Raw genomic sequence first — 25,976 nt, forward strand, 5'->3', positions numbered from 1 at the left:
GGTGCAGTTGATGAAAGTGAAGAGTATTCTGATCCCCAGTATGAGATTATATTAGCTAACGAGGTTATGGAGGTGCTGCTTAGTCATATTCAAGGCTTTTGGCCAGGCCCTTTGGCACAAAAATAATGCCGGTCATAAAACATACAAAATTAAAGAAAGGAACAAAACAATATCAAACTCAGGTATATTTCCTCCCAGTCGCTTAACACTAGTTCTTGACCTGAAGTCGCCGTTTGAATATGAACGGGGCTCAAGAAGCCGCAGACGGGAAAACAAAATTTACATCTTCGAGCAAACTCCGAATGTATTTTCGCCCATATACCTGTACAACCATCAGTTAGCCAGAATAGGTGAGTGTATTTTTCGGAGTTGGGACAACGTACTTCATATATAAGAATCCGTCTTCATCCTTGTGTGCTTCGTAGATTGTAGAAAGGAGAGAGTTATTTGAAGGCACCTCGTCCTCAACGAACATGAACATGGCTTTCTCAGGAGGGAGGTTTAGACGGACGCGCAGGACGTGCATGAACTGGCCAAGTGCGAGATCTTTGGGAAGAAGGAATTTGGTCTTCCCAAGTTCTACAATGTCTGATCGTGGGACCTTTTCACAGACAAGCTATAATATGTCAGTCCACCAGCCTCTTTCCGAGTGGAGCGAGCTCGTCGATGTTCTTGTCTCAGCAGGAGCCATTGGATAACTGATCTCGGACTTACCGGAATGTGTTCCGGGTTATTTTGTAGGATGCGTGCGGACTCAGCTTCGCGCTGCCTGAATGTGAATCTTTCTTTAAATGGAATCGGCATTGTTATTTGTAGTCGGTCGTAGTGTTGTGGGAAGCCAGGGATTTTAGTAATAAGAGGAAGAAAGCCCACCAGCGATGACTGGAGGATGAAGTCCTGAGAAACTCTGGAGAGAGCGGAAAGGCACCATTAAATATGGCCAAGAATAGGAAGCCACGGAAAGCTTGAGATGCTGCTTAACGGTTCCAATTCCTGCCATACTTTTGCGTTGTCATCAGCATCAAAGTGTGTTTATTGTAGGTAATATCCAGTTCCTTAGTTTGGTTCCAATTTCCTGGCTTACAAAGCCCAACATTGTATGTTTCTGATGCAAATTCCCTTAGCTTAGCGTTAACGCCTGGGAGCTGTAGTATTTTGGAACGCTTTACCCGAAGAAGAAACTGGACCAGAATTTACTCCTGGCTGCTTTGATAGCATATCAACTCCAAAGCTTCATATACTATCAGTATCTTTACAGATCTTGGGGTATTATTTGAGCCGTGGTCCGATGATACATCTGGTTCACCACTCAGCAAGAACCATGGATAGGGCCCCGTAAGGACAAGCGCAACTGGTCAACGATAAAGACTTGTTCAAATGAATACAATCCAGCGTATAACGCGACTATACGTGACATAGGGAATGTTCTACATAGACATGGCCTTTGGCGGCTTAAAACTTTTCAGTCCAAAACGAATGTCTTCCATCGATATCGTGAATTACCGCGTCTGAGCGAAGGTTGCTGCCTAGTCTTGGCAAAGCTTGATGGTCACGTGTAGACTACACGTGACCCTACTCTATTTAACCTTAAACTCGCCGTTTCCCACCGTGTACTAGTAAGAAGAACGCAAAGTAAAAAGTTGCTCGAGATGTTGACACCTTGGTGGTTCGCGTCCCTCCTGACAGCGTCGTTAGTCTGTTCAAGCCAAGCCGCAAGCCAAGTCCCACTGCACGTTGATTTGGCCAAGGACGCCGCAGGGAAAGATGGATTCCAGGTTTTCACGAGCAAGCATTCCCCACGACATTCGATCCGCATAAAAAGACAAGATAGTTCGATTTGTGATGCACATTCAGCCCAATATACCGGGTGGCTAGATCTTGGGCCGAAGCACCTTTTCTTCTGGTACTTTGACAGCCAGAACGACCCGGAAAATGACCCGCTCACCCTATGGATGACTGGTGGGCCAGGCTACTCTAGTATGCTCGGGATGCTGCAAGAGGTCGGGCCTTGCTTGATCAACGAGCATGGAAACGGCACATATTACAATCCGTGGGGCTGGAGCAAGAAGTCCTCAATGTTATTCGTGGATCAGCCTGTTGGTGTAGGCTTTTCTTATATCGATGAGGGTCATGACACTCCCGATACTTCACATATAGCTGCCGTGGATATGCATAGATTCCTACAGCTGTTTGTATCCGAAGTCTTCCCTAGCAAGCTGTCTGTTCCATTCCATATCTCTGGAGAGTCATATGGCGTAAGTTTTGTCCAATTGTCTAAAAGGCTTCTTCTAACCTGACTGCCATCTCCAGGGTCATTATATCCCGCACCTTGGAGCACAAATTGTGCAGCAGAATAAACTATACCCGAATGAACCCCAAATACGTCTCAAGTCCTGCTTGATTGGGAATGGGTGTATGTCAGAGATGCATACAACCTTCGGTTACTGGGAGACCCTTTGCACAACCAACCCTGGTGTTGAAAACCCTGTCTTCAATGAAACCAGGTGCGATATTATGGCCAAAAATATGCCGAGATGCATGACAGTTTCTGAAGTCTGCCGCCGTAACCCTGATCCTGCCATATGCCTCTCTGCAAAGGCGGTTTGCATCGAGGGAATAACTGGAATGTACGATGAAGAATCTGATGTTAAAGGAGGCCGCAATAGATTCGATAGTAAGTAAGCACACAATATATCCCTTGGTACAGCATACTCACAAGTAATTATAGTCACAGTCCCCTGTCAAGTGGACGACATATGCTATGTTCAAGGACCTCTGTTAGAAAATTACTTAAACTCGAAGCTTGTTTGGGATGCTATTTCCCCTCCAAAAGAGGTCAAGCATTACAAGCTATCGTCTACACACGTTGCGGATGTTTTTGGTCTTACCTCTGATGAGATGGTACCTTCAACTACTCAGGTAGAGTACTTGCTCGCGAACCAAATCCATGTTATGAACTATCAGGGCAATCTTGATCTTGCGTGTAATACAGCAGGGAACTTGAGATGGGCGCACAGTATTCCATGGAAAGGCCAACCTAAGTTTTCCTCTAAACCCCTAGTGCCGTGGAAATCGGTACTCGCCTCAACGGGGAAGAACGAGACTGTTGGGAAAATGAAAGAAGTCAATATCCGTGTCACGGATAGTACAACTATAACGACTAGGTATGCATTTGTAACAGTGGATAGCGCTGGTCATATGGTGAGTTTTAATCAACTTTCGAATGGAATATAAACTAAGGAGTGGGACTAACAAGCCTAATCTCCTCTAGGTTCCCCAGGACCGACCTGATGTAGCATTCGATCTGATGAACCGCTGGATTTCTGGAGAAGCGTTTGTCTAAACTAGATGTAGTTGACAAATGTAGGAACTACATCAGGAGGTGACTACTTACTCCTTAACTTTACAGCTTTCACTGATTTACTCCATACTTGAACATAGCCACTGGTTTATACATATATTCGCCAAACGCTTTTTGAACGCGGAGGTAACCGTCCAGGTTATGTTGCCTTTCATTATCTCTTGAACATGACAGAATTCGCTCATTCATCAATACACCAACTCGAGTAGATAGAGATTCAATATTATTCATATAAATCCTTTATCATGCCATTCTCTTTAACCAACTTAGGAATATTCGAGCCATAGTAAACTGGATGAGATTCGATTACGCCCGCGGCACCGCGGGCTATCTGACCTAGAATGGCTAAAGGTACTGAGGCCAAGTGGAAAGAATAAGGCAATTGTTCGAAAACCTAGGATAACAAGTTGCTAAGGTGTCTCAATACGGAATAATGTAGTTGAGACGAAAGAAAGAAGCCTAGATAAAGTTCGCATTAATCAGGTCGACATCCTTCTTACATAGCCAACGAAATAACCTGAAATTTTCGTCTAGGAACAAAGCAACACCGATGATGTAGATAACTATTTAAACCGACGAGCCTATTCGCAAATAATGGGTATTAGTATGCTGCCATGATATTCGGACGAAGATTCGCCAATAATTGAAGTTTATAATATCGTTGAATAGCCTCTAATGATTGGAGATATCCCTGGCTAATTGTTCTTGCTTCCATTTAAGCTCATATCCAAAAACGGTCCGTCTAAGTTGTTCATCCTATAATGATACAATCAGTAAATAAAAGGCAAGTATAAGAATGGGCAAATGATGGTTTTACCCCAGGATCATCTTCAAACAATAGCTTATCCATAACCTTCTCGAATAGTTTCTTAACTTCAAATCCACTCTCTTCCGCTTTCGGGAAGAAAGCCGTTATTTTTTCCAGTAGCCAAGGTTGGTAGGGAGTAAAAACCACAAACGCAACAGACTCCTTTGATCGTTTCAATGTTCTTTTTACACTGTCGATTAAATTGTGGTGTTGTGGGTGGTTGTATATGACGTCTGCGAGAATCAGAACGTCGAAGCCGTCCGAGGGCGATTGTAAAAAGCTGCATATATCATCAGTTGGAGCACCCCACTTATAGCCCTCGACATGCAGAGGCAATGGCCGTGTTTTGATAAACTTCTCGCAGGTTGATGCGTTTATTCGCATATTATCCACAAGGTCAGAATCGGGATAATCGGTCACAACAACCGTTTTAGCCCCTTTTATAGCGCAGATAATGCTCGGTAGACCGGCACCTGCACCTAGTTCAAGAATATCCTTGCCTTCAACCCATTCTGGGGCTTTCTCTTCTAGAAAATCTGATATTGTTCTTGCTGCGTTCCAGAGTAGATACCCCTCCAGACCAAGAAAGCTGTCAGTCGATATGATAACTATGCGAATATCGTGCCATTGGTTAACCATAGGCTTGGTCGAATTGTTCGTACATATAACGGATGACTCCCTACGAGTCGAATGTTTAGGATATCACCAGAAAGCAGACGATGCTCTGAGAACGTCGGTGGTTTTGGCGGGGGAAGAAAGCCCTCCGGTTCCTTGAAAACGTCTCCAAAATCAAAGGTAGCTTCATCTTCCTCTTTTTCAAGCTCCAACCCCATTTTTTTTCTTCCCTCTCAGCCTCTTCACAAGGCTACCGTCTCTTTGTTTTTGACCCTTTGTATAATTGCTAATGATGAATTCTTCTCCTTATAATTGGAAATTTTCAAAATCTGTGGATGAGTAAGCAAGATAAGATAAGATCAACACGTGATATATTTACCCCACATGACGTAATAGGGTGAGTTGAAGTATTGTACGGTCACGGCGACAATATCCGGTATCTTTACCTTCATTTTAATTGGCTAATATCAAAATCACGCACGAGAAGCCGGGCAGGTGATCTGTATTTCAGATACGGCCTTCTGCCGAGGCAGGAGCTTCTACGTGGGATTTGAAGCCGACGTTGCATCTTTTTGAATGTTGCGTTTGAACATCGTTTCTTCTCACCAACCTTCACAGACTCTTTCATTTCTCTCTCGACGTGCATTTAACGGCCTTTTGCTGAATATCCTCCTTCAGGGTAGCCTATCTCCTCGACTGGGAACGCGCTCCTGGCGACCTTGGTCGATACCTTTAAAAGAGGAGGAAAGTCTGATTGGGCAAATTTACTGGCTTCTTGCATTGTCAATCGCATTCGAGAGGGCCATTCCCCAGTTCTACTCGCAATATTGCTCTCGTGGGCTGAATTTTCACTTGGATCCTCAGAACTCTGGATAGATCCTTTTTTCACGATGGAGGGCCAGACTCACCAAGGCAACAGCCAAGGTACCTATTTCACCCAACAACACCAGCAACCGTTTACTGCGCAATCTCTACTCAGCAATCAATCCACCTCGACATCCTCGCAAACAAATTCATCACAAGACATACGACTATACCCTGCCAACGCTCAATTAGAAGCTGAAATGCGCACGCAAATGCAAGCTCAGCCGGCTACAGACCAACAACTTCAACAGGGCCAGGCGCAATCACAAGGCATCTGTGGGAAGGCTGCAACCGCTCAATTTCTACAAAGCGTCAATCTTGTTGCAGAGGCAGCTAGACGTGCTCAGATAGGCATTTTGATGAGGGATTTAGAGGAGATTTCTTTTGATTAAAATAGCGTATACCTTTTCATTTCAAAGAACGCAGGTCGATTCCATAGCATTATGAATTAGCATTCACATAATTACCTTTTCTTTTTTCTTAAATAGTTATATTCTTAGACATCAAGTCTCATGTTTTCCCCCGAGAATTTCTTGACTTTTGCCATTAGCTTTGGCCTTTAAGGCTGTATTAACATTGTAGGCATGTAAAGCTCGTTTTGTGATATTAATTATTCGATACCGTTTCGTGAACTCTGTAGCCATGTGGGGAGAGGTACAACGGGTCCTTTTTAATTGTCGTTTCCATGTCTTAACGGCGTCATACCGCTACATAGTAACCTACAGGAATAGTCTACCGTAACGCATGAAACTGAAAGTGCATTAAATTAACAGATTAGAGTCAAACCGTGCCTGGTACTGGGGAAATTCGAGAATCGATTAGATTAATTCTCATTTCTCATTTCTCATTACCATTTAGGTATGCAAGCAATATATACGCCTATCTCTCTAAAAACAAAGTCGCTGACAAGAGGATCCCTCGCACCTTATTCGTCCGTATCTACCGCAGGTGTAGATACTTGTGCCCACCAATTAAATAACCCAACAAATAGTGCCATTGGAGGACAACAGAGCGATAACACTAGGGTCATACCTTGCCATCCAGTTCCATCTTTCAGCATTCCGGCTATCAAGGGACCCGCAAACTGGCCACATGCGAATGATATATTCAAAATTGCATAAGCCTGAGCAACAGCACCATATGGCCCAAACGCTTCTGGTGTCTTTGCCTCAGCATCACTAACTGAATGGAACACCTCAGTCATTGTGATTACCTCGATAACCACAATCGAAAACCCCGCTAAGGCTAGAAGACCAACAAGGAAGAAGACGTTGAGCATGCTGGGCCCTGTCACATAGCGCATAAGAAAGATTGCAGGGCCGGCCAGTAGGAAGGCTAGCGGTGAAAAATAGCGAGTGCCAATCTTATCAGCGAGCTTTCCAACGAGAATACCAGCTGTACTTGGGACAGTTATAGAAAGGAATATCATCCCTGCCCCAGCTGAGCCCCAGCCAAATCGCTGTATGACGAAGAGAGGCAATGTCTAGGAGAAAAATTTAGTAATTAAGCGTTATCATGAATTATAAGGGTGGGTGGATAAAAAACATACCGCCTCAAAGGCGGATAGAATAGATGCTGCGACAGCTATCTCGAGAAGGGTAACTAATATTTTCGGATTTCGAAGTAGTTGTATCATCGGCGGCAGACGATATTGTGATGTCTTGGGCTTTAGTTGCTGGGATTCAGGTTCTACCTGCGAGCCAGGCCCGAAAGAGAGCACTTGGCCTTCATGTTCACCATTATCTGCAAGGCAGGGGGTCGTCTCAGAAGAGTCTCTAGGGCATGTTTTATAATTACTGGTGAGACGGCTTTCTGAACTTCCTAGGGAACAACCGTCAGCAGTTTCCTCTCAGTGCATAAAGTGAACCTTTTCTAAACCTTCAATAATGGCAAATCGCAAAATTATGTCTAACCCTAAAAGCGATAATGGAATCGCGAATGATGCATAATATCCGAATTTATCGTAGCTACGCCGTTAGTACTCAAGCATACCGGTAGAGAGAGGTAACTGTACCCACATAATACCAGTAAATGGCCCGAGAAGCCCTCCCCACGTCATTCCCAGTGTTGTATGGCCCATAGCTTCTCCAATGCGGTCCCTGCTGACTCTATTCGCAATAAGGGCGAGTCCAGCTACCCATACACCGCCAGCGGCGAGGCCTTGCAGGAGTCGAGCTGTGACCAGTACTGGCGGTGAGGTTGAGATGATGAACAGGCTCACGGCACCGGCCATGGATATCAGGCCTATGAAGAAGGCAGGTTTTCGTTTGCTGGAATGGTCTGATATATATCCAAAGACAACTGATATTTGGTTAGTATAGACACCATAACTGCATGAATCATGGCTTTGCAAGTTGAATACATACGAGACCCAATAATCAAAGTGGCGCCATAGGCAGCAAGCAGGATGGCAACCCATGTTTGGACTAAAGTAGAGGTACATGGTCAGTATATTGGCAAAATGACTGAAGTATCTAGAACAGAGGAGTAGGTACTTTCGCTTCTAGGTAGGTTTCCAATATCACCTAGAACTTTTGGCATAATTGGAACAATCTGATACTCCGTTAACGTGTTATAAACATTATTTGACCATTGCCAGGTAAATACCATTGAATATATGAATGAATCCTAGACAGTAACTATATGTTAGTATATCATTTTAGCAATATTCAATGTATATATGTTTCCGCTCACCACAAACATTGCAACTGCAACTGCAAAAATAGCAAATCCTTCTGATGATCGAAGCTCATATGCCCATGGCATATCTGCCGCACACGGTTTTACCGCCCATTCTCCGTTATTCTCCATCTAAGAGTAGAAGCGGGGTGATAGTCGCCAGGCCCTAGCAAAAATTCGGTGCTAATAGGGGGTGCTGGTTATCGGTTGGAATGGAGGGGCTTTATATAGATATGTAACTATATATAAGTATAACAAATACGACCTGAGATTTTATGATCATTCACCTTCCTGGCTACAGTGAGCTGGCATCGAGACGAACGTCGCACGTAACATAAACCGGACGGCGGGCGAATGGTATAGCAGAGAAGGACATCCAGTTTGCCACCCGATTGGCTCTCACGACGTATTGGCTGATGAAACTGGATCGAATGTCAAGAGCCCACTGTGTAACTTGGCTGGAAATGCAACAATCTTCTTGGTTCCCCGTCCTTGTGTGTGCAACGAAAGATCGAGCTGCCGAGTTTAATATCTTGTTCTCAGGCAAGGAAATCAGTGTCATTTTTGCTTGTTAGCTGCCGGAAGAGCCGAGACGTTCTCCACATAAGTATAATTTTATTGCGATTCGATTGTCTGCTTCCAATTGCTTCAAGTGATGGTGAGCCGTAAGATTATACTGTGTACCGCATGAACAGCTATAGCAGGAAACATGGAAGAAGATATCGTCTATCTCATCCTCGAGTTACACGCCCTAGCTGTACACAGCAAGGCTTGCCAACGACCAGATCTTACTCTGGACCGGGAGACGCTGGTATGAGCACAGGTAAATATTATTATTCACCTAAAAAATCAGGGAGTTCCACTTTGATGAAAGCTGCTCTGATTTGCCCAATCGATACTCGCGTATGCACGGAGATCAGATCCAGCCTTGCGTTGGGGATATGGATATGTCGAATAGTCACACGGTTCAAAGAGATACTAACCGAGATGCGAGTAAAGGACAATCAGCCGTTATCCATCTGCCATTTATGGTCGATGTACATACTCTAGTTGCAGTCTATGCTGTGCAAGTCTCAGTTCAAGGGGAGTCTAGGATGCGAGCCCTGCAAGTAACCGGGCTGTGCTGGCGAAGGATGCCGCCATATTCATATACCGGGGGTTTATTGTCGCATTTAACTGTGCTAAATTATAAACCCGGCCCCCAAATCTGCATATATCAGATCCAAGTGTATAATATGGCTGCCTGCCTGCATAGTATAACGGTTCATAGCTACATAACCAGCTGTGACAACGTTGTGCATATGCTCTTTCTGCAGGCATTGAGACCCGGCTCAGCTTGTCCGAAGAGGAAAACTTGACCACTTGTACTTTATTCCCCAGATTCATCCGACCAAAGACTCTTCCAAACATGTCTATAGAACTGAGCTTCCTGGATCTGTGACTTGGACAAGCTCGTTTTCTCCATCATATACTCAAGCCCCCCTTCACAGTTAAACCTCGTCGTCTTTCCTGTCTCTTTGAGTATAATATCCTCTGTATAGTCGTCTTTTTGACCCATTTTGCAAATCCAGTGTCGTCCAAGCTATTGCATAATATCTTCAAGGTCCATGTCACCTAGTCTTTGACCAAAGTCTGCCGCCCACTTAGGTTGCAAGTTTAGGCATCGGAATGCGGAGCGCTTAGCAGGATGAATAAGAGTGTTTTTAGTGTATATGGCTCGAAATATGGAAAGAGCCAGAGATGAGTCGACAGCAGTATTGACGAAGGCTATCCGGACATCTTTGGAGGAGATGGTTTTGGTATCATCTAGGCATATTGTTTGCCCGTTATCATCTTCCAGGTCACTTGTATCCGAGGCATTGTTCTCCTGGAAGGCCCGAGAGGAGCAATCGAGTAATAAAGAAGCTCGTTCCAGCCACGGTAGTCTTCCTAAAGCATGGTAGATACCAACTTCTTGCTCATCGCCCCTGGTGCGCGGTATAGGTAACTCCACTTCTCTAAGATTTTGACACTGCTGTTGAAGATCCTGCATACGGGGGTAAGAGATTAAAATTTTCTCTTTTCTTTCCTGGTCTGGCATGAATCGAAGCTTGCGTAGGGTATTTCCATGCCTGTGTAGGATAACATTAAATGTACTGCTCCCGAAAGCCCCATCTAACCCGAGGCTCTCGAGAGGGGGTAAACTTCGCAGGCATATACCCGTAGCCTCGTCCATGTTTATATCTTCACTCGCGTATGAGACGCGGATTTTCAGGTCCAATGTACGAAGGGAAGTAAATTTTCCTTTGGACATTCGGGTCAGCGTCTGAAGCATGTTAGCGGTGACGGCGCTCTGTAACCGAAGGGTTTGCAGCTCAGAGAATTCTATATGATAACTCTAAGTCAGAAACTCAGAAGATAATTCACCACCCCCAAGGACAAGGCTCTCTAGGCCTCTCCCAGTAGAACGCATGCCGGATGCATCTTCTGACTTATTCAAGAAGAAACCCAGCCATTTTGGTTTCGGGTGTGCTTATTGCTTCCCGTAGAGGTAGCGAATCCCCTGGGCGGTCATGCCACATTCGCACATGCTTCGAATTAGGCGCCAGTCCTGTCACCATCTGTAATTCGCATCCTTATTGTAGACTACTCGTCCATCGGTGTCGTATTCATAATACCGTGAGACAATATTGTATAAGCATAGAGATGTGGCTAGAGCGTATTCATCTACACTAATATCGTGGATATGGGACTTGAGCTGGTACAGACTGCGAAGGCTGAAGGTATCCATATGGAGGCGGCAGTTCGGGTGATGCTGATGTAACGTTGAGAGTATACAGGGGGAGATTTGGTCGGTAGAAGCGTATATCAGGTCACTGAGCCCCCTGAGGGTTTGGATGAACTGTGCAAGTGGCAGCATGACTTCATTCTGATATTCGGTCAGACACGGGCTGCCAGCATAGATAGAATCGAGTGAGGGCCAATTTAGGATCGAACTCCTCTTCATCGTAGGCTACTCCGGCTTTCTCCTCGTCGCTCCTATTGTCCGCATCGCTTTAGTTGATGCGCAGTCCATCACCTTGAGGTGGCGTATATAGCGAGCTCGGTCCGTAAATGTGAGGATGGAGTTCCATCGTTCCAGATCATGGCGCAGCTTCTGACTCCTTGTCACCGAATACGGATGTTCTTGAACCGATGCCTCGTCGTTGCTGCACAACAACGCCTAGTGGCCAACGAAATGTGCGTAAACTGTTTGTGTTGAGGCATTTGAGGATATCTAGGCCTAAGTCCTCTAGCGTGGCAGCCATTGCTTCTGTGACTTTAGATGAGGAGATTAACTATATTAAGCCTTTCACATCACCTCAATGCTTAAATATGGGGGAGCAGACAAGAGATGCCAGGTTAGTAATAATTATATAAAGAGAATGTATTGATATATGATATCGGGTCGTAGCAGTTCGTATTCAATTATCCCTCTCAGGGTAACTGCGAAGCAACCATATTTTCTCCGAAATCCTAACAAGGGCTATTGGTAGACCCTATAAAACCTCAAGTAATGCTCAAGGAACATAAAAGAAACGTGCATTTACATAAATGCTCCATAGCCCGACTTGAGAAGTGTCTTCCATGATGCGGAGCCTTAGCTACCATGATTGCAGATGAAATTGAGGGGCATGTTGACCAAATTGCTACGCAGTCGAGGGCTATCAGCCTGCATGGGTATATTGGTATTGTCCTCAGAGGGCTGGGTATGGTAGCCCCTCTCAACCGAAGTTGCTCAAACGTTCCCAAGGCAAGCAATCAGAGGCAGACACAACATGAGCATGAACTGGGAGTAACCGTAGTCCTTATGTTGAGCCCATGCCCCACAGATGAGGTGAGACGATTTCACACGCACACAATATCGTAATGACAATGCTTCTTGGACTATCAAGTTGCAGATTAGGACTTAGATCTTGCTTTCGTCGATCTCCTTCTTTTGCCTTGTGCACATAGGCTTCTGATCGGTCCTTATTCCTAGGCTTGTTCTGAAGCGGATATGAGCTCAATCTAACTACGGCGCGACGGCCCTGGACGATCGATGATCACCCAGAAGCTAGTCAAATATCATGGTAATCCGTACCTGTGCAAGACGGCCTTTGTCGGCTGGTATATATGCTCCTCGCTCGGGAAGCCCCTACAACAACAACCGATAAGTCTGGAGATCCTCCGTTTCCAACAGCCCCCGTCTGATGTCACATCTTACTCCTTGATTAATGATGGGGGCAAGGAGATAATTAGCACTTTCTGTATTATTGCCAATTCTCTTCCAAAATATAATAATATGGGCTCGCTAACCCAGGCAACAACAGTATTCCTGCCCAATTCGGCTGGACTGATGACTAAAACGGCCGTAATCCTCAAATTGAAGTACCATTAGTTGATGTGATTATTCGAGTCTTGAGGACGGATATGGCGGGAACATTTGTCCAACGTTATATTTATAGGTGCGGAATCTAGGGCCCTAAAGATTCTTCCACAGTCAAAGCAGGAAGCGCTATATGATAAAATTGCTGCCTTAGGGCCGGGGCGGTTGAGGTTGGAAATTGAGGCATCATAGAGTAGCGTTGTTTGTAGAGTGTCGAGGTTCGTTTTGTGCTATTATGGCGATAGTCGATCTCAGCTCTGGCGTACTATGTATGACTGCTCTATTTGACCTTGCTCTTCCTCTCATCTCCAAACTGAGCCATAACGAATTGAATAATAAATGTTTGTCTTCAACTGTTGGAGACGGTTTCCAGTTGGCTTGCCATCAGTCTGACCCAGCTGAACACTAATGCTTCAATATGGCTTTTGATCGCTGTTACTCAGAATATAAGCATATCATATTCCAATGAAGCAGCTATGCGCAATCCTTTTTGCATTTTGCATTATTCTTCGTGTTATAATGCCTTGTTGATAGGGCAAGACTTACTGCGTCCCGATACATCTCTGAGAAAGGAGATGGACAAGGAGCCGGAGGAAGAAGCTGAGAATCAGAGAGGCGTGTTATTGTGTTTAATCCTTTGCTGTGCATTCACACTCTTTCTTGCTGTGGATGGCAACTCCTGCGCTGTCATCTTTTGTCATCTTTTGTCATCTTTTGTCATCTTTTGTCATATTTTGTCATATTTTAATGACTAAGTGGCAGGCTTTGGGGGCAAAGTCCCAACTTATGTATGGGGCAGCTGAACGTAGTTTTGCTGAGGCCATTTCATCTATTAAATTTGAACCAGAACTGGGTCAAAAACCTCCCAAGCTGATTACATGGGGTGCTTCCTTAGATGAGTGGATGTAGGATGGTATTCAGCATTGTCAGCTCAAATTGTTAAAGCCACTCTCTCACGTAACCCGGACTCGTCATGACAGAGCATCCCGTTTGCGATTCCACAGCTCCGCTCTCGGCCTCGGCTTCAGCTCCTGATGATTTTGCTTCTTGGATGCAAGATTGGCTTTGACTTGTTTTCAGGCATCAGCTTCACACGGCGTACTCATAGCTCTGAGGCTCTATCGTCAAATCAATGTGGAAACAGGAGTCAAGGGGCAAAATGACTTTAATTGTTGCAGCCTAGTTATGGAGGCTGGGCTGCATAAACAACCAATCAAACGACCATGGTAGCGTCACCATGCGGCTCATTGCCAATAAATTTCGTTGGCCAGAATAAGTCGTGCGGCTCTGTTAGAAAATCCTTGTCCTTGGTGTGCCTGAGACAGAATCCCCTTGCTTAATGCTACGCCAGTCAACAAATCACCTTCCACCGCACTCCGAGGCCGCCCTTGCTCAGCCACAATCAGGTGATATGCCCATCTCTATTGACTTGGCTGACAATCGGCACATGGAGCGCTATGTATCGAGCAAGTCTTGCTCCCGTGGGATCAGGGAGGGCTGGCATAACCAAGATTAAACTTCATCGTCTCCGTGTTTGTATCAGCAAGCATCCATCCTTTGTGGAGTCTGTTCGAGGCAAAAGAAGGGGTGTGCCCTCTCATCCCCTTGTCGTCGCAGGGGAATTGGCCAGATACGGAGTCAATGATGAGGAGAGGACACCAACGCTGACACCCCTCTGCCCTGCAGGTTAACAAAACCAGGCTAGTCATATACTTAGCACTAATAGACCTTGTGCTAAGTTGGTCAGACTGTGAGTATGGGCGTGATTCCATAATGCCTCGCCCCGCTAAAAAGAGGCTCTTCTTTTCCCTTGAGCCTCATTATTCGCTGAAAACGGGAAGATGGTTGGCTCTGATTTATTCACCAACCTCTACCTTGCTTTGCTTTTTCCTTGTCCCTGTCCATCCTGGAATTTTTCTGGCAATTCAATAGCCCTATTAACTGGTTATTGCCTGGCTCTGGGTCTCTCTCCACCAAAGTTCCCGCCACACGGATCCCTTTTACGTATATTAGGATGAGACGGATCTCGAGCCTTGAGCCTCATAGCGGCCCACGAAAGCGCTAGCTGAGCTTTCCCCAACAGTTCCGCATCCTGTTAATCCATATTAGAGACAGTCAATCCTTTTGGGGGTAAGGGAAGTCTCCTTGTCTTACAAGTTGGAGATTAATGAAAGAGCCGCAGGCTCACAATATTTTATTAACTAGCCCTCGAGCGGTGCAGTGAACAAGCCATCCTCTAGCAAAAGAAATTAACTATCAGATACCCAGCCTGTTTTTGTGCTTCTGCTATGCTCTGTCTTTTCTTCAATATTGTCGTTTGACCTCACTTTGGTTGTCCCTCTCCATCTTATCCGCATTGGGTAACTTTGAACTACTTCTCGCCCAGCCTTAACCTATCTTTGCTTCGCTCTCCTTCAGGCTGCTGCCAACCACCACCCTGATACGCACACTCTTTTTCTTTTCTTAATGCATCTACTTAGAATCTACTTCTTATGCCAGATATAACGCGTCGCATAGGTGTATCTTTGCTTGGAACCAAAGTTGGACGCTTTGAAGCAGCCACCTAAAGGCTTTCTTTTTTTCTTTTTTTTGGTGATAAGCGTTCATATTGGCCATGCAGTCAGTTTTCGACTTGGTTCCATTCGACATATGGCATCAAGTGGCTGATTATCTTGATCCAAATGACTATATCAACCTAAGCCTCACGAGTAGCAAGCTCTATAGCTTGTTAAAGGATGAGATTACTGCTCGCAAGGCCGTGAAGGTATAAAGAGCTTCAGAGGCACCCATTTCTTATTTCTGTTCCTACATGTTATACTAACTGATCTTATAGACTCACATTGCTCATACCGTTGAGGGCAAGCTTGCTGCTGCAAATAAGATCACATATCGCGAGGCTCTTGGGAGGATATACGATATCCGTGAAGCTATAGCCAGTGCAAAGCCATATTCTACAAGCTTGCTCGCACTTGGCCAGGAATTTCTTTTCAACCAAGGAGTCATTTGTTACGTTAGTAATGGGCAGATTCGAACATTGAATATCCTTGGAGCAGCCGAGTTCGAAGAGGTTGTTGACCTGAAAGGAGTGCTTGGCTCATATCACTCTCTTTCAAACGGGCGTCCTTATGCCAACTTCAAGTATAAGCTACTGCACTACTGCGATGGAATGGTTGCACTTGTGTGCCAGCCCAGCGCGCGGGACTCAGCATGGCTTTTGGTAATAGATATGAAGTTAGAATTCGCAACTTGCGGAAAGACGTATCGAGTCAGATTCTGTCGCCCCCTGGCCTCGACCCGCAATCTTTTCGTACGTCTCAACCGCTCGTTCATGTACTATGGGACCCATTCCGGCCGTGCTCGCCATGGACATCGTGAATGGGTCTTAGAAGGGTTCAACTTTATGACATGCTCTGATGTTTCCTCGGAGCCTATTCAGCTTGAAAATTTTGCGGGGTCTGAAATTGGATCGACCGTGTGTTTTGAGATCAAGGACCGCTACCTCTACGCTGTTTCCAACCAGACTTCTTTTGAGGATGAGGAAATTGATTGGACTTCGTACTATATTTGTGTACTGGTTCCGCTCGATAAGCCAACCGACATCCAGTGGCAGCGTATTTGGCGGCGACAACACCGCGAGGGCCCCATTAATGACAACTGGACGAAACTATCCCTCTGTGTGGATCAAACAACATGCCAACTGACTATTGTGGAATGTAGACATGAGTGGCAGAATGGGGGAAGTGAAAATTTTCGCATTAACTACAGTCAACCTCTTGACTGCTTCAATCCAGCAGAACCCGTCGAAGGAGTTTGCGAGACAGGATTCGCATCCTCGCCTCCTAAGGATGGGCTTCCCAAGTATCTGCCAGTTAACTCCCTTCCGGATGAACCCCTTGCAAGAACCCTTGGTCCATTCAGCAAGCCAAATTATGAACCACCAAAAAAACGCCATAAGAGGTTCTATCATCTGGAATATACCCCCGAGGAAGCCCAGTCTCCCGAACGTCGAGATTTCACTCTCTCCAATACAAAATTTCATACCTATAACCTCATGGCAGCTGCGTTTATGGATCTTGTGAACGACCCCCCACAACAAGTAAAGTCATTCACCACACCGCCAGACAGGCTTCGGCTGCGTATCGGAGCAAGAAAGCGTCATTTTCAGCAATATGAAATGGATGACGAAGGTTCCGGTGCTACTATGTGTCCTACTCCAACAAGCATGTCTGACAGCCCTCCAATGCGAATTGAAGAAGGCTATCAGTCCTGTGGAATAAAAATGTGGCCTCCCAATAATGCGCCAGCAGGACTCCTTAAACTTCTATGTCCATCATCGAAAGCAGGAAAAGTTGTTGGCACATCCGATGAACGGTTTATGGTCTATTCAACAGATTCCGGGCAGTCAGATGGGACCAAGGCCATCATAATGATTAGTTTCGATCCCTCCATTGGGCTAAAGCATATGAAGTGTTTAAAACCAAAGTCGCCAGGGTCACTAGGGCCACTTTCAAAGAGATACAGAAGCGATGCAAAACTTTCCACAGCGCAGGGAATGCTTAATACCCATCCTGAGCCCACCTGGTTCCGCGTTGAACCTGCCCAATACCTACGTCTTAATAGGGGCTTCTGGCTTAGGTAGACACTATGGTTCAGTTAGCACCTTATCTGCTCACTATAACACTTTTCTTTCAACTTTCTTCACTTTTATTATTTCTGTCCCACTCCCCTTAGCGAAGGAGTTAACGGCTCTTTTCATGGCTTCCCTCTTACGGCATTTTCAATCAAAAGAATTTTATCGGGGCATTAAACTTCATAAACCGGGTTCAGCAAATTCCTTGTTAAGGTGGCATTCTTCTCTTTTCCCCCTCCCTTGCTTTTTGTTTTACTTTTCCTTGTCCTTTATTTCCTAAATTTTATTCGCAATGGAAGGTCTGTGGCCGTATCTGTTACTTTTCCCATGGTGTTCCCAGTCAATTTAACAAACAGTAAATAAACAATAAAAAAAAGGAAAAGACCGAAATCCATTCCATACTACAAAAAGTGCTATGCTGAATATAATTCAGGCCTTTTAACGTTAAGATATACCCATGCCCATCTTTTATTTGACATTATTTCACCGAGAACTATAAATGACCAAAACAATAACGTTTCCGTTTCTACTGTTCAATCTTCTGTAGCTCAGCAGGAAGGGTAGCAACTTTCTCCCGGAAGAGCTTCTCAGCACGCTGCCAAACTGGGTGAGAGGCTCGGTTCTGTATCTCGAGCATGGAAGGTAGAAGATCGTTTGAAAATGCATCCGATGATTCGGCGGGGAGAAGGCTGGGGAGATGATCGATTGCTATATCCAAGATTAGATTGCACCATATAACATATATGAATGGAAACGTACAGATCACACTTAGAGGTGGGTTAGAGAAGCTGAGGGGGAGAGTAGGCTTATCAAATGTCTAAAGGGGAGTTAGTTGCAATTTCTTATGGTAGTGAGAAGATAAGGCATCTATAGGCACATACGCTGTTGACATCGTAGATCGGCTATAAATAGATGTTAGCTATGATTCGAACACGCAATGCAGGAATCAGATGCTTACAATTGGGTTGTTTGGATTAGAAGTATCACAGCTCTGTTTAGAAAATATATATTAGCTTTGCTTGTTCAATAAGAGATTATAAAGAGGCGATGGCACTCACAACATCACAAACAACAGAGAGTCTCCTATTTGGTGCCTTGAGACTGTTCATATCGACAAATGGCGCAATCTTCTCACTCAGGTAAATGCAGTTGATAAAGCTACAAAGGTTAGAATAATATGCCATATTGCTAAAAATAAAGGAAAAGAAGTGATACAAACTTACATATCAGCTTTAACAATTTCTGTAAAGGGTCCACCCTTTGCAGTCTCAGCCATATCCCATCGAAGAACATCTTCGCACCCAGACTTGACGCAAGCATCGACAGCACCCCTAACACCACAACTTTAATAAACCAGGGGTGTTAAATAGTAAAATGGCGTGTATTCACTTACCTCCCGCAACGACCAAGAGCGCCAATGACCAGAATTTGTGGCCGGCGGCCAGCGATCTTCTCACCCCTAGCAACATCACCACGGATCTGCTCCAACATCTCTTCTTCACTAGCATAGTATCCCTTGCCACCGGTAAACTCGTCAACCCCCGGAAGAGGTGGGCCATCGGGGTGTTCTAGTTGCCAAGCCCAAGTCTTGATGGCGAGAGCAGCTCCAGCAAACCCAGCATGGTAGCCTAACGGACATTAGACACCAGTGGAAGTTGATACCAATAGATGAGTGAGCTTACCAAATGCCGCGACTCTTCGACCTTTATCATCCTGTAGTCCAACTGTCAGCCTCTCGTTCGTGCTCACTGTCATCTATAATAACACGAAAAATTACCTGCAAAAACTCCAAATCGTACAGCACACCGCCACCCCTACTCCATCGTCCAAGGGCCTTCTCCCATCCGCCTTGATTCTTAAAGCAGTGTGCAAAGGTAACGTGTGAATGCTTGAGCGGAAAATCCTTGGTCTCATCAAGCTCCTTCAATCCAATGACCAGATGGTCGTTTGGGATATCAACCCAGCTACCTTCCGGAACAAGTGTGGCACCCGCCTTCTCGAATTCAGAGTCATCAAAGATTCGCTTACGAATGGCAGATGTAGGAGAACGCTCAACGTTAACCTTGTAGCCAGCGGAGATAAGAGCTCTGGTTGTGGTGGGGGTAAGAGCAGATCTAAAAGACGGTTGTTAGAGCGATAGGTATGAAGAATCAGATCAACAGCAGTGGCAATTGGGATATTTAAAGCATTCGTCAAGCATATATGATGTGCCTATAAAGACTGGCTGTGCAAGTATAAAAAGATGGGATTCACATACCTGTGCTCGAGGGGCTTGTCCTCGGCCCGCAAGTGAAGGACTGTAGGAGCCATGATGTATGGAACGGGTATTCGAAGCAATTGACTGGATAGAATTATCAGGTCAAGGTTGATCGCTGATAAAAAGGTCAATTGAAAGACGGCTTTGTCTGCGTGAATGGCAAAATGCTTTAAATATTTGCTTGTAACTCGGTTCGTATGACTCAGGCAGGAAATCCCAGTCACGTGGTGATAAGATAAGCACGGGGTTGAACCTCTCATGAGCAGGCCCTGGTATGGCGGATCACGGAGCAAGGAAGCAGGAATTCGAGATTAATGCTATGCAGCATGCTATCTAAGTACACAACGCCTCGTAGAATAAAAAGTAAGCTACAGAACGAAGTGATGAGCTAAAAGGGAGATATATATCCATTAAGGAACTATGTGAGTGACTTGACCGCCTATAGAAGGTCAGGCGAGAAGTCTGTACCAACCAGACAGGCACTTTGCAGAGGAGTAGGTAACCAGTAATGCATTATGCCCCCGGTATGGCTAACAGGGCATCTGGGTATAGATTTTGATATGTAGCGAGAAGGGTAGGGTGAATGGTGGGTAGGTACGTTGCGAGTTTATAATGGTTATTAGGAGTGTTTAAGCATTTAATTTGACATAATTCGCTGCTCACAGAGGAAATATTAGCAGCCATCCCAACATGGGTGTTAACCACCTTTAGGGAATCCTTACCTGGAAACTGTCCAGACTTCCCGTCTACTTTTCCAGACCACCATTCATTAGTATTAGCTGTTCGGTGCGTTATTTCTATAACATCGCCCGTAGTAAAGCTCAAGTCACCCACAGCTTGGGCTTCATAATCATAAAGAGCAGTCGCAGTCTCAACCGGTGCAGCACTGAATTTCGCTGGCTTAGGCTTTGGCGGTGGAGGAGCAGGTTTTGACTTTGCGGCAGCTGCGAGGGAGGCAGGACTTGTGCTGTTTGCACGACCAATAAGGGTTGAAGCGGTATGAGCAGAATAAGGGGGTGGGGGAGCCTGATCAGAGGAAGCATTGGCTGTACGTCGAGACGGGTATTTTGATTCAGCCGCAAGCTTATCCTTTGGAGTAAACTTGGAGCCCGGACGGCGACCGGCCGTTGTTTTGAAATGGACAATGCTTAAGGCTTCTGTTCGTTCCTTCACATCTCCACGTTTCCTTTCATACGCCTCTTCAACATCTGACGTTAAGTCGAAATATCCAATATTCAGGCCCTGCATTTTATCGTGGAGAGTATAGAATACGTTCAGCTGCATGTAATAAAAGGACTGGAAAAGCGGCTGGATGAACTCAGCTTCTAGCTTGAAAAGCTTCGGCAGTTCGTCCTTTAACAGGTCATTGTAATAATTAAATTCTTGTGTTGCTGCTTCCACATCGTTCTCAGCCTTGTACATTGCTTTCTCATCCTTGAGGGATTTTTCCTTTTTATCTTGTAGTCTCTTTAGGGAGGCGCGGTGTCGGTCGTAATCGAGCTGTTTGTGTTCACGCTTGACCGCGACCTTTTGGATCACCTTGATAATCTCCAAAAGCTGGTCCGCAGGGCTGATGATGCGAGACTCAATCAGCTCCAGTTCTGGCTGCAGAGTCTCTTGTAAATCTCGCACAATCGATTCGTATTCTTCGCATGCCTGAATACCCTCCGGGTTCCCTTCCGGTTTTGCGGCGTCAGGATCTGATACTCTACCGGAAATAGGTTTGTATAGCTCCGCAACCGCTTTTGAAAATTCAATCTGGTGGTTTAGCATGCCTAAAAGGGAAGAAAAACACAGTTAAAATCATCTCGCGCCAAGTGGTGACAGGGACAACACATATAAGGCGGCGCATACCATTGATTGCATCAAAGTATTTCTTGGACTCATCATGCAGTTTCTTCGTCTCTTTCTCCAACTCCTGAAATCTTCTTTCCGCATCAATATAGACAGGGTCTTTGGTGTTCTCTCCAAGGTTGAATTTCTGTTTGAAGGTCTGCGGAGCTCTGGCAAAGCCCTTCTGAAGGCCTTTGAGACTCATCGCAACCCCGCCAAGTAGGCTGAGAAGTAGAAGTTCGGCAGTATCGGGTAACCAGGAGAAGCAAATTTTGCGCTGGATATGTAACGCGTGGAAGAGAGAAAGAATAGAAGAGAGATATCTGCAGCAGAGAACCAGGAGCGGGAGGCAGGGTAATTCGTTTATTGCTTCACACGAAGTTGTTGCCCTTTTTGCACTTCATCCCATTCCTTCGGCCGCGCCCCAAAGTGGCTAAGATCGTGGCGCAGGATCGGTTTAGTCATCGTCAGCCCTGACGGGGAAGTGATCAGCCTCACTGCGTCATTTGTCACGTGGCCATGTTCCAGAGGTTTTTTTTTTTTTTGCGGCGGAAAATCCAGCAAATCAACAGTCAACATCAAGGAGAATTTATATAGGACGAAACATGTTCGATATCAATATATAATACTGCTTACGGAGGAGGATACTTTCGCCTGTGAGCCCACTGGTTAGCTAAGCCCTTATAAGTGAAAGCACCTACTGGCAGCATGAGAACGTTTTTTTTCGAGGGGATGGTAGTTGATATCCAAGAGTTGCAGGTTACTTCATGAACGACCCCTTCATATAGACCACTAGTGTTGCCTAAACAACTCCTTTCAAAGAGCACGGGACAATACTCGCATATATTCAGTAGATATCAGGCGGAGTGTCCGTATATAACTGGTGTGTCTTTGAATTTTTATCAATTCTCGATGGAACTCACAACTTTACCTACATACGAATAAATTGACAGTGGCTAAAATGAAGGCCGCCTGAGCCCCACCAAGATGTCCGTTCTTCAGGGGTATCACTCATATGATTATATGATTATATGCTCCTGGGAAATATAGGGTGAAGTATCTATTTTCATCCACTCCGTACCTAGTTTCACTCGCATATTTCAAGGAGAATAACTCCGTTCCGCCTCCGTCACTTGTGTTTTAGCATGACGTTCATATCATTATCAGCCAGAGGGATGACAGCTAAACTTCATATCCTCTCAACCTCGGCGCTGGCGGGAATTATTGTTGATCCCGTGTCTCCGGGGCCACCTGGGCAGGAAACCGTTCGACGTTGCAACGCTTGCGCTCTCCCCCTGTCGATTACGCGTGCTTCACGAACCAGAAGGCGGAACCTGTCAATCACGAAATTGATGAGCACAGCGGGGTCCATATCGGCTACTCGAGGCAACGTATAGTACGAACAGATAGCAAGGTTGACAGGTTGATCGGAGTAGAGAACATGTACATTTACTTGCTGGTTGGAAGCGACTAAAATTAGCGAATTAAGTGTTTGAGATTGGTTGGCCCAAGTTAAGCGTCGAGAGGGGAAAGCTTGTTTCCTCAATGTTTCAAGGATGGGAGGGTCGGACGATTATATGGCCAGCATTTTACATGGATATCGCATTTCCCATGTGAATGAGCAAGGTGTCGAACCTATTAAGTTGCCTACTCGCTTCCTGATGTCAGTGCTTCGTATGTTGATGGCCATGTCTTCCCGTTCTGTGGTATTATATTCCCCGTACTAGTTCTCGATCCCGGCATCTCAAACGACTTGTGCTTTAATATTACGCAGGGAAATAGGAGAACTGTGGCCCAGCCCCAGCTCATGTGTCATCTGTATCCCTGTCAATATTATTCCAGCTTGTTTGTTGATCGGCCCTACGTCCACTGACATGTTCTTCCTGTCGATATCACGAGTCCACCGGTTGATCACAACCTGCTGTTTCTCACACCACCTAAATGAAGACCCCTTCCTACAACCCATCTCGCTAACCTAGTTGGCTAGATGTTTCATGTAACTCTGCATTGCTACATAACCCCTTGCCTCTCGCGGGAGTATGCACCCCACACGCGCTATCTGCACTGTTTCTGGAACAGCCGTACCTACATGGTATATGTATATTCTATGGAACGTCGATCAAAGCTTAGGATTGCTTAGCAATGCTTGTATTGCCTTGGCTAAGCTTGTGCTGAGAAGCGCTCTGTTGCCTATATGCCTGCAATCTCGTAATAGAGGAACTGGTAGACCCCGTTTGTCAAGGGGGTGTCGGATAACCCCTTTTGACAAGTCCATATCAATGCGCGTCATGATTGAAAAACATGCATTATCTCCCTGTGTGGATATTTGATGCAGGCTATGTGCGGGGGTGATACGTATCAGTAATATCCTAAGGAGACGGCAGTTGGGTATTTCGTCGACATTCAATTCCATCCTCAGTCACCAACCGGGTATAAAGTCCTACGTTTCGCCCTCTTGGAATCCTCAACAAGCCGCTCATTCATCCAGATCCAACACCTAGCCTTGTCAATCCCAGTCCTTCTTCTTCAGAGCTTTAAAGAAAGCCTACTTTGTTCCATCATGGTTCTCATCAACCAACTTGGCGCCGTGCTGGCAGTGTGCGCTACCTTGACGGTAGCTGCACCCACGAAAGGAAAGGCCCGGTTCAACGTTCCCCAGGTCGCTATTCCCAAGAAGATGGTGCACCATCCTGCAGTGTCCTACGCTCGTGCATTGCACAAGTTTGGCATGAAAGTCCCCAAGACAGTGCAGGATGCGGCCAAGGGAAGTGTTCCTACCACTCCAACCCCAAGCGATGAGCAGTATGTGACCCAAGTCACAGTTGGAGAGGGAAAACTGAACCTTGATCTCGACACCGGTTCAGGCGACCTGTAAGTGGTATTCTCATTGAGCTATGAATGGTTTATTCAGAGATTCATAGCTAACATAATATAGTTGGGTTTTCTCGACTGAGACGCCCCCAAACGAGAGCCAGGGTCACAATCTCTACAAGCCCACTTCAAACTCGAAGCGCCTCAATGGGTACTCCTGGCAAATCAGCTATGGCGACATGAGCTCTGCTGGCGGAGACGTCTTCCTCGATACTGTCTCGATTGGCGATGTAACTGCCTCCTCTCAGGCCGTTGAGTCCGCAAAGAAAGTGAGCGACCAGTTTGCCAAGGATAAAGCTACTGATGGCTTGATGGGACTTTCCTTCAGTGTTTTGAATACCGGTAAGCACACAGTGTGCTCATATTTCCCGTTCTGCCGCTAAATATTCCCTCAGTTCAACCAAAGCCACAGACAACATTCCTTGACACTGTTCTAAGCCAGCTCGAGAAGCCGCTTTTCACTTGCACCCTCAAGCATGGAGAGCCAGGGTCATATGATTTTGGTTACATCGACGATGCCAAACACTCTGGAGAAATTACCTACACCCAGGTAGACAACAGCGAGGGATGGTGGGGCTTCACTGCGGACAGTTACTCTATTGGAGGCCCCAACACAACTTCTTTCCGGGGAGACTCGTCCGGAATGGCTAATGGAGGTTCCATCTCCGGGATCGCCGGTAAGTCTATTATCACAGGATAATCCAGACTTCGCCCTGCCACCAAGGCTGCACCGCCTTTACTTACATTCTCTAGATACTGGTACCACGCTTATGCTCCTCAGCGACGATGTTGTTGGGGAATACTATGGACAGGTCCAAGGTGCGACAAACGACCAGCAGCAAGGTGGTTATATCTTCCCCTGCGACGCCCAGCTTCCCGACTTCACCCTTAGCATCGGCGGGTATAACGCTGTTGTTCCCGGCAAGTTCATGAATTACCAAGAAATCGATGGATCGATGTGTTTCGGTGGCCTTCAATCTAGTGGCAGCAGCGGTGGGCCAAACATTTTCGGTGATGTATTCCTCAAGAGCCAGTTTGTCGTCTGGGACACTCAAGGACCACGCATTGGCTTTGCTCCCCAAGCATAAGTGTAGGGAGAGAATAGCTGAAGAAGAGGTGCTTCGCCTCGGCAATGAAGCTTCTGAACATAAGATCTGATATGTACATAGTATGCTGAAATACATTTGTTGATAAGCACATAATATATTTGTTGGTCATTTACACCTTATAGGATCTCACCTGTGGTTAAGCAGTTCTTTGAGTGTTTCATGTGGTCGGATCTGGGACAGTGAAGGGTATCTTTGTATCAACAATTATAAGTTTGAAGTTGGTTACCGTATTTCGGTCGGACGTTGTATCCTAGTTTGTTTTATGGCCAGATCCTTGGTTATGTATACCTAGGCCATCCAATGCTCCTAGAGAGCGACTGATGACGTTGCAGCAAGCAGTAAGACTTAGAGGCTGAGTCATCAAACCTTATCCACAGCTATGGATCATGTGACATTTATTATATAATTCTAAGTACTCCGTTTCCTTTTCGCCATGGGCCACTTTTAGACCGCTCTGCGTGGTATCGCCTTTCTTAGTAGCTATAGAGGATAAAGGTCTTAAAAGAAAACCGGAAGAGGTCATACGGCCTTAGAAGGTGAGCTAGATAGTTATCAAGGACAT

General features: G+C 45.6%; 11 protein-coding genes across 11 annotated transcripts; 4 read left to right on the plus strand and 7 right to left on the minus strand.

The window, feature by feature from the left end:
• Positions 1–279: 279 nt before the first annotated feature.
• On the minus strand, positions 280–804 carry MCYG_00134 (autophagy protein; the record flags this gene model as incomplete). The annotated part of the gene is made up of 3 exons (XM_002849984.1): positions 280–322; positions 384–616; positions 715–804. The coding sequence occupies 3 exons, from the start codon at positions 802–804 to the stop codon at positions 280–282; spliced, it is 366 nt and encodes a 121-aa protein (XP_002850030.1).
• An 845-nt stretch (positions 805–1,649) lies between these two features.
• On the plus strand, positions 1,650–3,343 carry MCYG_00135 (carboxypeptidase Y; the record flags this gene model as incomplete). The annotated part of the gene is made up of 5 exons (XM_002849985.1): positions 1,650–2,255; positions 2,311–2,674; positions 2,729–3,164; positions 3,189–3,201; positions 3,272–3,343. 5 exons carry the CDS (start codon positions 1,650–1,652, stop codon positions 3,341–3,343), a joined length of 1,491 nt encoding a protein of 496 aa, XP_002850031.1.
• Positions 3,344–4,033: 690 nt separating this feature from the next.
• MCYG_00136 (Nnt1p) lies at positions 4,034–5,002 on the minus strand (the record flags this gene model as incomplete). Its single annotated transcript, XM_002849986.1, has 3 exons — positions 4,034–4,117; positions 4,179–4,742; positions 4,853–5,002. The coding sequence occupies 3 exons, from the start codon at positions 5,000–5,002 to the stop codon at positions 4,034–4,036; spliced, it is 798 nt and encodes a 265-aa protein (XP_002850032.1).
• A 672-nt stretch (positions 5,003–5,674) lies between these two features.
• MCYG_00137 (uncharacterized protein) lies at positions 5,675–6,040 on the plus strand (the record flags this gene model as incomplete). The annotated part of the gene is made up of 1 exon (XM_002849987.1): positions 5,675–6,040. One exon carries the CDS (start codon positions 5,675–5,677, stop codon positions 6,038–6,040), a length of 366 nt encoding a protein of 121 aa, XP_002850033.1.
• Positions 6,041–6,573: 533 nt separating this feature from the next.
• On the minus strand, positions 6,574–8,459 carry MCYG_00138 (conserved hypothetical protein; the record flags this gene model as incomplete). Its single annotated transcript, XM_002849988.1, has 8 exons — positions 6,574–7,131; positions 7,198–7,469; positions 7,527–7,615; positions 7,667–7,949; positions 8,015–8,074; positions 8,144–8,201; positions 8,256–8,276; positions 8,343–8,459. The coding sequence occupies 8 exons, from the start codon at positions 8,457–8,459 to the stop codon at positions 6,574–6,576; spliced, it is 1,458 nt and encodes a 485-aa protein (XP_002850034.1).
• A 1,450-nt stretch (positions 8,460–9,909) lies between these two features.
• Positions 9,910–11,614, minus strand: MCYG_00139 (conserved hypothetical protein; the record flags this gene model as incomplete). Its single annotated transcript, XM_002849989.1, has 4 exons — positions 9,910–10,704; positions 10,954–11,257; positions 11,386–11,467; positions 11,500–11,614. 4 exons carry the CDS (start codon positions 11,612–11,614, stop codon positions 9,910–9,912), a joined length of 1,296 nt encoding a protein of 431 aa, XP_002850035.1.
• Positions 11,615–15,328: 3,714 nt separating this feature from the next.
• Positions 15,329–17,353, plus strand: MCYG_00140 (F-box domain-containing protein; the record flags this gene model as incomplete). Its single annotated transcript, XM_002849990.1, has 2 exons — positions 15,329–15,478; positions 15,548–17,353. 2 exons carry the CDS (start codon positions 15,329–15,331, stop codon positions 17,351–17,353), a joined length of 1,956 nt encoding a protein of 651 aa, XP_002850036.1.
• A 517-nt stretch (positions 17,354–17,870) lies between these two features.
• Positions 17,871–19,654, minus strand: MCYG_00141 (saccharopine dehydrogenase; the record flags this gene model as incomplete). The annotated part of the gene is made up of 9 exons (XM_002849991.1): positions 17,871–18,052; positions 18,104–18,161; positions 18,303–18,335; positions 18,403–18,502; positions 18,568–18,687; positions 18,738–18,972; positions 19,027–19,057; positions 19,122–19,458; positions 19,602–19,654. 9 exons carry the CDS (start codon positions 19,652–19,654, stop codon positions 17,871–17,873), a joined length of 1,149 nt encoding a protein of 382 aa, XP_002850037.1.
• Positions 19,655–20,230: 576 nt separating this feature from the next.
• MCYG_00142 (reduced viability upon starvation protein 167) lies at positions 20,231–21,686 on the minus strand (the record flags this gene model as incomplete). Its single annotated transcript, XM_002849992.1, has 3 exons — positions 20,231–20,256; positions 20,324–21,376; positions 21,456–21,686. 3 exons carry the CDS (start codon positions 21,637–21,639, stop codon positions 20,231–20,233), a joined length of 1,263 nt encoding a protein of 420 aa, XP_002850038.1.
• Positions 21,687–22,623: 937 nt separating this feature from the next.
• MCYG_00143 (uncharacterized protein) lies at positions 22,624–23,400 on the minus strand (the record flags this gene model as incomplete). Its single annotated transcript, XM_002849993.1, has 3 exons — positions 22,624–22,890; positions 23,028–23,069; positions 23,299–23,400. The coding sequence occupies 3 exons, from the start codon at positions 23,398–23,400 to the stop codon at positions 22,624–22,626; spliced, it is 411 nt and encodes a 136-aa protein (XP_002850039.1).
• Positions 23,401–23,994: 594 nt separating this feature from the next.
• Positions 23,995–25,393, plus strand: MCYG_00144 (aspartic endopeptidase Pep1; the record flags this gene model as incomplete). The annotated part of the gene is made up of 4 exons (XM_002849994.1): positions 23,995–24,305; positions 24,406–24,647; positions 24,701–24,982; positions 25,059–25,393. 4 exons carry the CDS (start codon positions 23,995–23,997, stop codon positions 25,391–25,393), a joined length of 1,170 nt encoding a protein of 389 aa, XP_002850040.1.
• Between the last annotated feature and the right edge of the window lie 583 nt (positions 25,394–25,976).

This window comes from Microsporum canis, genomic scaffold (assembly GCF_000151145.1).
Source record: "Microsporum canis CBS 113480 supercont1.1 genomic scaffold, whole genome shotgun sequence".
Lineage (NCBI taxonomy): Eukaryota > Fungi > Ascomycota > Eurotiomycetes > Onygenales > Arthrodermataceae > Microsporum > Microsporum canis.